At 37.3% G+C, this 10,449-nt stretch overlaps 1 protein-coding gene across 1 annotated transcript; it reads left to right on the forward strand.

The window, feature by feature from the left end:
• The first annotated feature begins 87 nt into the window (after positions 1 to 87).
• On the forward strand, positions 88 to 10,366 carry LOC119722914 (rho GTPase-activating protein 8-like). The gene is made up of 10 exons (XM_038193321.1): positions 88 to 330; positions 1,434 to 1,601; positions 2,338 to 2,425; positions 2,676 to 2,807; positions 3,208 to 3,393; positions 4,012 to 4,143; positions 5,357 to 5,430; positions 5,802 to 6,008; positions 6,925 to 7,034; positions 7,414 to 10,366. Exons 1-10 carry the CDS (start codon positions 135 to 137, stop codon positions 7,714 to 7,716), a joined length of 1,596 nt encoding a protein of 531 aa, XP_038049249.1. The 5' UTR covers positions 88 to 134; the 3' UTR covers positions 7,717 to 10,366.
• The last annotated feature ends 83 nt before the right edge of the window (positions 10,367 to 10,449 follow it).

Genomic DNA, 10,449 nt, shown 5'->3' on the forward strand with positions numbered 1-10,449 from the left:
GTTCAATTTTTAAGTCTTAACTGAAGCCTGAGTTTTAGAAATGGAATTCTATTTTTAGTTGGTGCCGCGCCGATGCGAAACGTAAACGACGGCTGTTGCATGCATGCGCTATATGTGAAAGAATCACGCAAAAGATGGCGGAAGCAACGCAAGGCCAAGGAAACCCCAACAGGGAGAACTTAACAATCGACTTAGACGTTCCATCCGAGGCCAGGGGATACCCCGAGGGCCAGGAGGGAACCTTTGGTGACACCGGTGTCGACTTTGAAGAAGATGAGGAGCTGTCATTGGCTCAAGATGATGCGGAAATGGTCGCTAATGCTCAACTCAGTGAGTGTGGATTTTGGCATTTGCGTTTTTTGATAACCCATTGACATTGACAATGATTGACATTGTTTTCGTACACGCCCAACGAGATAAAGCTGGGTCAGTACCTGAAGTTGTGATTGTGATGTTCACTTTGTACTTTGGTCCACTGAAAACTGACTGACGGTAGTGACTAGAGACAGGCAACTAACCAACAGACAGAATAATCTTCATTTTGACATTTTTGAGGAAAGAAATTTCTTCTTTGTAGACTAGCAATGACTATAGGTCATTCATGAACAAGACTGACACATGATCTAATGGCAGTGAGTGATCAAGATCAAGAAGGCCTGGTCTTGAATGGTAATTCTTGATTCGGGAAAAATGTTGTAACCTGAAGCCACTATTTTCTTCATCATCTGAATGAAGGTCAGTCATTGCAAAAATGATGACAAGACATGAATCTGGGACTGAGAAACATTTGCAATTTTGTTAGGAAAGCAGAACATTTTCTTGACTGTTTATAGATTTTGTACACGATTGCGGAAGTGGCGTCGGGTTGTAAAATAATGCAGTTTTTCCCTCTGATTCTAAATCATTCCTGCTTAAAATCTGAACCTCCTGTAATAAAAATTCTCTGATGTTTTGTTATGTCTAGCACTTTAGCATTAAAAAATGATTGAACTTTTTGAAGTATCTGTCTCCTGTAAATTTTGAAATTTTAAGATTATGAATAGGTGGCTTAAAGTTAAACTGGTGTTTAAATTCGGACACCACTGTATTTTTCTCCGAGGTTTGTGGAGAGTTTACAATAACATTGAAAATAATAATAATAATAATCAGGGCGCGTCTATAGCGTTCTTACACAAACTGGTATCACTGTCACAATGCTTTAGGCAAAGTAAAAAAAAAAACATGTTTAGCGTCCTGCCTTTTTTAAAATAAAGGAAGGAGGAGGCTTTTTTTTTCTTCCAAAATGACAGCAAAGCTGTGGGAGCTACATGTAGATAAGCCAATAAAAAAAATTCTGGATGTCTGCGCCCACCTATAACTAACATGTCACAGCCTGTTCAAGAGAATTTCTCATATTTTATTGGTTTATTTGCCTTTATCTCCTGCCATGACAGAGTTGTGTTCCCCATCAGATGAATCTATGCCTGGCGGTGGGGAAGCCAGTCAAGCTACAAGCTCAGCGGATGCAACACCGTCAGCTGAAAATGTGGAAACTATCGATGTGGTTGAAGAAGAAGACACATTTGAAGATATCGCAAAACACAACATTATACAGGTTGCCGGTAGGTGTCCATTCTGTGAATTAGTTTTGGAAGGATCTCCAAAAAATGGGAGAATATTGAACAAGAAAATGATGAACGTGTGGATGGGGAAGTTGGGACAAGGAAAAGTTAAAGTTGTTAATGGTTGGTGTAAATTTCAGGCAAACTAAGTATGAGTTAGGTTTAACGCTACATGTTATTGCATGTGAAGTTCAGTTTGCTGGAATAGATGTGACAACCCATGTCAAATTCAGTTACTTCCCAGCTAAATATGTCTGTTTCTACTGCACTCACTGGTTAAAATTAAAGTTACAGCATACATGCTTGATCATACAGAGAAGAACAAAAGAGCAAAATCCAACATTTTGACAAAATGAATCAGTTCTTAACAGTGAAAGTGAACGACCTGGTTTTGCCGTGGAGCTTCACACATCACTTGTAACCCTGTAGATTCCCATATTCTGGACCTAAGATAGCCATCATTGTAACTACATGGATGTCTCGTCAAGGGATTAAGGGAAGGGTTAGGAATGCTCTGTCATTAATTTCTGGTCACTATTCTCCCTTCAATTGCATTGTACATCAAGATGAAAATTATGCGTATGACTCTCCACCAAAACCTGGCCACTAAAGCAGACGTAAAATGACACAGTTTCATAAACAACCAGAGATACATGCAAGGACAAAGGAGTTATGGAACGTCAATGGATTTGAAACTGAGTAAAGCGCTGAGCTCATTTTGTGTCCTTTTGTGCAGGTGATGACAGTGTAGGCAGAAAATTGGTTTTGTTTTACTGTTGCCGCCTTCCACCAACGAAAACCTACAACACTGCCAGGTTACTAGGGTGAGCAACATTTTAAATAGTTAACGAGTAAATTGTTGTTTCCTGATTTAATAAGTTTATGTTAATATACACACTGGTCCAGGATAGGAAAACTCAAGTTTGATGAAGAAATTGAGCTACATATTGTCAATATACAATATTGCGTATGTTTGACAATATACATTAGAGATAGAATTTAAGCTGAATGCATAATATCTATTACAAATTTACAAATACTGAGCTTACAAAACCTGTCTTTTCCTTGTTTCAGCTTTCTGAAGTACACCCTTGACCAGTATGTTGAGAGTGACTACACACTTGTTGTGTTCCAATATGGATTGGTTCATGCCAACAGGCCGTCATTCAACTGGCTTACACAGGCGTATCAGAGTCTGGACAGAAAGTAAGTAGGGATCAACTCATGATAATGTTGGCTTTTTATGGAGAGGTTTTTAATCAATTGATTATGGTGATCTTAGTGATGATTAGCTATGAGTTTTTAAGTTGATGCCTTCGGTCACAGAAAACATGCAAGAAAGATACTTCATGAAAATATAGCTCTGATAAATGTTTAATTGCGTGGTTTAGATAAAAAAAAGAGTTAGTTGGTTGAGTCAGAATTCAATGACTAAGTTTTCCTAAGTTTACCTGAATCCCAGATGTTGTGCCAAAATAGATGAAACAATAGTGATATAATTTTGACAATTTTTTTCGATGGAATGTTTGTTATTCCTTTTCACAGTATCATCTGCTCTCAAGTTTTTAGGACATTTTAAGTCCCTTTCATCTCAATAATTTGCTAGATTCAAGAAGAACCTGAAGGCCCTTCTCATCGTCCACCCATCCAACCTAGTCAAAGTCTTCTGGGGTATCTTCAGGCATCTAGTCAGCACAAAATTCAGTCGTAAGGTGAACTACATCCACCTGCTGAGTGAACTGAAAGGCTTGATGGATGTGGAACGATTGACTATACCTGATGATGTCTTAGAGTATGTATTACAACTCAACTGCTCTGAGTGGCTTGCTCTTGAAACGGACTTTGACAAAGGCATTCCTTTGTTATTGTTCAGCCCCATGTTACTTATAAATTGACTTGTGAATGATTTATCAATGATTTGTGCCTTACTCAAGTTCAACTCTGCAGTTTAGTTTGGATTCAAAACATTTTGGTATATTTTCTTTTCAGTTTTTAATTTAGCATCTTTTCAGTTAGTCCTACCAACAATACTTGCAATTCTGTTCAAGATTCTTTAGAGAGAATACATCAACCTGTATCAGATTTTGGTTAGACCAGCAGGTACAAGCAAAGTCTTGCTTTAAGGCTATCTGTCAAAAGCTTCTTGGAAAATTCCCTCACTCTTTGAGGAACCTTCTTGAGAAAGCATCTACTCTTGCTTGAAATGGCTGTGAAATGAATTCAAATCGTCTTAGAAGTGACATGATCAACTATTGTACTGTAGTTCTATTTTAAATCCTAGCCGTTCACTTGGAAACACTTTGTTTCCCAGAAACAATGCACGTATCACCTAAACCTTTTTAATTTATTTACTTTATCACGAGGTTGTTTAACAGTTGCATAATATAATCCTGCTATTTTTATTTGCCAGACACGACAAGCGGATGATTGAACGTCGCAGAAAAAAGGGTCGACAGACTGCTGCTGAACAAGCCATCACAACAATCGATGCTTTAAAGGAACCGACTCCTACAACTCGACAGTTTGGAGTGTCGCTAGACTTGTAAGTCATCATCAAGCCTAAAAACACCATGAAGCATGATATTTTGAATCTTTTTCAGCAAGTTTCTTTATGAAATTGGGACATTCTGCCCCGTGTAATGAACTTAAAGTTTGTTGGGCTCCAAATCTACCCAAATCCATATCTACTTTTCAATTCACAATTAATTCATCTAACCATTCAAAAAGCAGATATGGATTTTGGTAGATTTGGAGTGGTTAGTCATGATAGTTTGGAGTGGATTTGCTCACATTGCATAGCCATGTGAAGACATAGTCCATGGCCAGGGGCCGATTTTATGAAATGCTAAGACGCACCTTAGGAAGGGTAACTCGTCTTATCTTATATGTACCAAACCTAAGACGCATTCAGCACATCCTAACTTCCTTAGCAATGCGGCTGAAATCGTCTTAACTTAAGATCAGTCTGAGGGTCGTCTTTTCACATTAGTGTGTGCGTTAATTTGTTTTTCGTCTGGAAATCATTGCAATATCTTCTTGTTAAAGATGAATGATGGCCTAGAGTTATAGTTTCGCGGGAGAAACCGCTGTAGAAATACATTTAAAAAGATTTCGGATAGTGGGTAGTTATTTATTAAAAATAGCTTATTTACAAAATTTAATTATTTGCAAACACCTAGTCGATTTTTTAAAATAGAGTGATGAAATGGGGAGGAAGAACGACTTTGTCATATTGTGTAGGACTACATTGTACCTTGCGTGTGAAATTGATTTGAGTAAAGTAATTTTTCTGATGAAAGTTGATGTTCTATGCATGCGCACAGGAAGTTGGTTTTCCAAGTTTCTTTTCAACAACTGTTTCATCAAGCCGTAAAAACAAACATGAAACAGCCATCAAATTGGTAGTTTTGATACGTCTTGCTAAAGATTTGTTTAGTGAAATGAGGTCTGAGGACGTGTCTTAGCTAGGATCGATTTTAGCAATCCCCATCCAGACAAACTCCAACACTAGAGTTTGTTGGAATCTGTTGGAGTGAGTAAAACTGATATGCTTTACATGGGGTCAGGCATATATACCACCATAATCAGAGTCCAACAGTTTGGTTGTAGAGGTTACCATATGGTGTTGGATTTTGCAGGAGTGAGGAAGATTTCTAGTAAATCACTCAAGGGGCTAGGGTTAAAGTAACTTTTGATATTTAGAAAAAATTGTTTCCACTTTGCAGAAAAAGTGATTTGTTTGTTTTTGTTTGTAGTTTGGCAGAGAATGAAGATGGAGCACCTATCCCCAAAATCGTTAGAGAGACAGTTGCTGCTGTACGAAAAAGAGGTAAGATATCAATGATTTATGAATCCATGTTATAATCACTATAAGGGGGAATGCAGAGGAGGTGTAGTGTGAAATAAACACCAAACAATTTGTTGCTTGTAAGGCATTAACCCTACCCTTCCCAACTCTGTCAGAATCCATCCCCCCATTTGGGGGGATTTGGCAGATAAGCCATGTGTACCAAGTCCATCAAAATCCACCTGAACCAGGGATGGATTTCAATGGATTTGGTCTGGAAGCATTATGTGAAGCAGAGTCAGTGATGAATTTTTACAGACATTGTCCTCTACTTAGTAAAACTAAGTAGGGCAGGAGTTAGGTTAAAGAAATAAGCGTAGTTTAAAATGGACTGGTCTTGTTCACATTTCTAGGTTTAGAGACTGAGGGAGTTTTCCGCCGTTGCCCCAACGCTAACACAATCAAACAAGTCCAGCAGATGTACAATGACGGCAAGGAGGTTGATTATGATGCCTTGTTGGATGTTCATGTCCCGGCACTCATCCTTAAGACATTCTTCCGTGAACTCCCAGAGCCTATCATGACCTTTGACCTTTATGATGAAATCATGAAGATGCATGGTATGTATACATTTTTTTCTTTGTGTGTGTGTGTGGTTTTGTTTATGGTGTAAATCGAGGACAGGAGTCAAATCAAAGACATCCTCAATTAGAACAAGTATACAAAACCAATGCTGTTGCAAAAAACTTGAGATATAAACAAAAGATCGATGATGAGGAACAGTAGGAAATCCTTGATTTACACCATAAACTAACATGTGTACGTGTTCTACATAACCCACGAGGACCGACACACAAAGGGAGAACAACAGATCCTTTCAGTCCTCGGGCGTTGGGTCTTTTGTTGAAAACGGTTCTCTATCTTACGGTTATGTGCTTAGTCTATGGGAGAGTGTTATATTTCATGGACAAAGGGAAACCTAAAGCATTGTCCTCGGGAGTATAGTAAAACGAGACTGTGTGCGCGTGAGTGATTTTCTGTATTCAACAGGGGATGTTGAACAAAAGAGGACAATAGGATCCCCAATTCCCGAAGGTCCACAATTTGGCGATCGTGTACAAAACATATGGGAGGTCTTCCTAAAAAGTTAAGGTACAAACCAATGAGGGACAACAGGGGGTCCCCGATTGCAAGCAAATACACACTTGTGTGCGCACGTTTAAGGGATGGGGAGTTCCCGGTAAAAGGTAGTTAGCATAAAAATGTAAATAACTTCAAAATTAAGTAATGCTTTGAAATAAAAATGCACTGTATTATTTCAATTATTAATTAATTTTGTGAGTTCAAATTTCAGCCTTATGTGATTTTTATTTAGAAATGGGAGCACAAAACCTTTAAACTTGATTATCTCCAAAAGTGTTTTTGTGTGCATGGGCTGCCAACGTCCTTTTCCTTGGCATACAATGAATTGTTGTTAAAATGGACATTCCAAATCTTTAATGATTCGTCTCTGTTCTTATTATCTCAATTTTGTAGATCTTCAAGACAATGATGCAAGAGTAGCTGCTTGTAGGAGTATCATATGTGAGAAACTCCCGGAGAGGAACTACATCATCCTGCAGCATTTGATGGAACTACTACACCAGGTAAATCAGTGACTATCATCCTGAAAAATTCATCTTGATCAGAAAATCAAGTGTCCCTGTTTATAAAATAACCCAAAACACTAATTAATAATACTTTAAAAATCTTATGTGTTATGGTTCTCTAGTGCAGGGTGTGTGTTTTACAACCTCTCCAAAATAGCGTTGAACAAAACTGTTTTCTTAATATTGCTTTTGTAAAGGGAGGTGTTATTATTAATATTAATCATATTTTCAACTCCCTGTAATGCATTTCTCATATGTTAGTTTTTTATGGTGAACACCGAGTCTAAGAGTAAAGTGTGCATGTATGCATTTACAGTGAAACACATATTTCTACCTGTTCACCTTTTTTTCCACATTTAAATTTGTTCTTTGTCAGATTGCTGAAAATAGCGACAAGACCAAGATGTCCGCTGCCAACATCTCCATTGTGTTCAGCCCTAACCTTGTCTGGCCTCGAAGCAAAGCCATGTCCTTGGTCTCTCTCGCTCAAATCAACTCCTTCATCGCTACTCTGCTGTACCATTACAATGAGATATTCACACGTGAGGTCAGTGAACAACAGAGGGCGTCCTCCTTTGCTGACCAGCACGATGGAGTAAAGGTTGAGGTTCAAATGGAAAGCAAGACTGAGGCGAATAGCTCAGAAGTTATGAATGGCGACGGTAATGTTGAGAGTTAAACAAATGATCCATCTTAAGCTTGCTTATTTCAACAATGGACCGTTGCGCACGTGGGCAATAACGCATGCAGTATGTCTGCCTATAGCAACACTGTATGTTACAGCTGCATGTGCCATGTGTAAGTGCACGCATGTCAGACTTACTTGTCAGATAGCTGAGAGTGTTGCTGTAGATGGGGTGTAACAATGACATAATATAGTGCTGTCAATAGTGAAGGTTTATTTAGCTGTTGGAATTGCTCAAGAGCAATAGGTGGTGAATGTACTTAATATGTACAAATAAAAAAGTCTTGTAGTTGAGTTATGCTCATGAATCTGAAGCATTATTTCCAAAAGACACCCCGTGTGTTTTTTATGAATCAGTTAAAAAAAAAGGATCATGCAATTTATAGGAAATATTCCTATTTACTTTTAATGCTGTAGCCATTGTCAGTGTCTGTTGTCTGTGAGAGTTTGTGAAGGCCTTCTACGAAATAGGCTGGTGCCCTATTGTGCATCTGCAGTTTGCCATTCAATCAGCATGATGACTGCAGGGAATTTAACGAAATGTCTGTAGCGTGATTATTTGTTTTGCGGATCTGGAGCAGGAATCTCCAGTTTTTGACCTCCAACTGAGTAGCAGGTAATGGGGAAAATTGTGTATAAAAGCTTATGAAGATAATTATGGGATGCAAGTTAGTTTTGCCCAAGTAGAAATGTGCCAGTCTTGTTGACAAATCTTGATTTTTCTTGCCGCTTCTAAAATTATTATTTACAAGGATGCTTCTGTTTATGTTTATATCGAGATTTTTTGGGAAAATTATGCCCTTTTAAATTCTGGATAAGGTGTCTGGGAAGTTTTTGTGATGAGTCAGCAATCTGTGTTGCAACGATTTGTAAAATTGTTGTACTTAAAAAGGCATAAAAATAATATATTATATTATAATGGGGCTTTACTTGTATTGAGATTTAATGCAAATTTACATACAGATCATGTTTATCCTGCATAAATGGAATCAAAGTAATATAAGTATATGCAATTATGAATTGTAACATGAATATGTAATATGTAACCAACCCTTGGCACATGCTAGTGTACATGTATGTTTGTATATTTCTGTATTCAGTTTAATTTAGTTTGAAACTTAGAGGAAGCTTACAGCAATTCATAGACAAAAATTCATATCAAGGAAGGTGAAGTATCTTCACGGAATCCACTTTCAGGTCAGTATGCTTTGGGTGTCCAAACAGTGTTTAAAAAACTTGCTACAAATGAGTTCAAAATTGCGATGTAATAAAGAAAAAAAGTACTACTTACAAAGTTCACATAAACATTCCTTTTCATTCCTTTTGATTTGAGACGCTGTTGTATTTTAAATACATTGTTGCATACATCTCTTGCAAATCTCTTACGGTGGTGTATAAAAGCCTTAGCTGTGGTTTGTCATATTGAAACTACATCATGCAACGTCTTTAACCAAGGTTAATGTTTGTGCTGTGCATTTTGTGCCGAGCTCCACTGTTATGTAGGTAAATTGGCAGCTATGTAATACCATAGATATCATATTTGCATTTTCCTTCATCAGTTAAAGAGGAATAGATAAAGCATTGTTTTCAAGAAGTTTACAATTTCGTTTAAGTTGTCAGCATTGATGTACATTTTGGTATTGAAATGACTACCCAAGAATCTCATGACTCACATAATGTTGAAATTGGATTATTATGCTTTTCTTGCCTAGTCTGCATATAAACCTCTAGATATCCTTTGCAAAAGGAAAAGACATTGGGTGGTAAACGCTATTTAAAGGGAATGTACAACATTTGCTTTTGCTGTAATTTTCAGAAATGGATGGATTTGGGGGTTAGTATTTTAGAGCAAATATTGTTACACTGACCTGCTTTAAGTTTTGTGTTGGAAAAACAAACAAAAATAAAATGTTTCTCCTAAAGAGAATCTTCTGATTCCCTGACCCTACTTCACACAAAACGGAATTTGTAGATGTCTGGGAATTATCAGGTCATGGAACCAGACTAGCTTGCTTGCACCCATTAACGGATGTGTAAATGACTTCAAACAAAAAGTCGACTAACTAAATTTGGTAAACTAGGGGTAGTGTTTGAAAAAAGTCATTTTTTTCCAACGATGGTCGGCTGACCATCTTTGGCAATTGGTACAAAATTCCTCTTTTCTTGAAAATGGCAGTACACCATGTACCATGATTTTACTGGTTGCTTAACTTACAGTCAAGTAGGGTTGACTGTAAAGACAATTTGGAATAACATTTTATCCTCTCCATACACCTGTTAATATTTTGAATGCATCACACTATTACCTGTATGTGGTTCTTATGGTGAAAAACCCACCCATGAGCCTCCATCTGTGTATTTGAAGTATTGAACAAATCACCAGCATTCTTTTAACACATGCATGGATAAGTACAGTTTATAAATGGATATCATTCTCAACTGATTTTCGTTTAATTAATGCATACATTTTCCAATTATTAGGTTTTATCAAGTGCTTTTATAGTTACTATTTTTCTGGGTTTTTTTTTTATATTGGTTGGTCATTTAGAGTTTCAGTGTAGTGCAGTGGAATATGTATGAATATTATGCCATGTCTTCCTGTGTTTCGAAAATTAAAACAAAACAAAGTGAAAATTGAAAGAAAGCAATGGTGTTGTTTTACCACCCATGATTATTTGGCCCTTTAAGTTGGATATTCGTGCTCAGAATGCAATGATATGAAATTTA

Source organism: Patiria miniata, unplaced genomic scaffold (assembly GCF_015706575.1).
Source record: "Patiria miniata isolate m_02_andy unplaced genomic scaffold, ASM1570657v1 HiC_scaffold_16, whole genome shotgun sequence".
NCBI classification, from domain to species: domain Eukaryota; kingdom Metazoa; phylum Echinodermata; class Asteroidea; order Valvatida; family Asterinidae; genus Patiria; species Patiria miniata.

Coding starts and splice junctions, on each gene's coding strand:
- LOC119722914 (XM_038193321.1), top strand. CDS start 135: ATGGCGGAAGCAACGCAAGGCCAAGGAAACCCCAACAGGGAGAACTTA. Junction 5,431..5,801: donor TGCTGCTGTACGAAAAAGAG/GTAAGATATCAA, acceptor TCACATTTCTAG/GTTTAGAGACTGAGGGAGTT. Junction 7,035..7,413: donor TGATGGAACTACTACACCAG/GTAAATCAGTGA, acceptor GTTCTTTGTCAG/ATTGCTGAAAATAGCGACAA.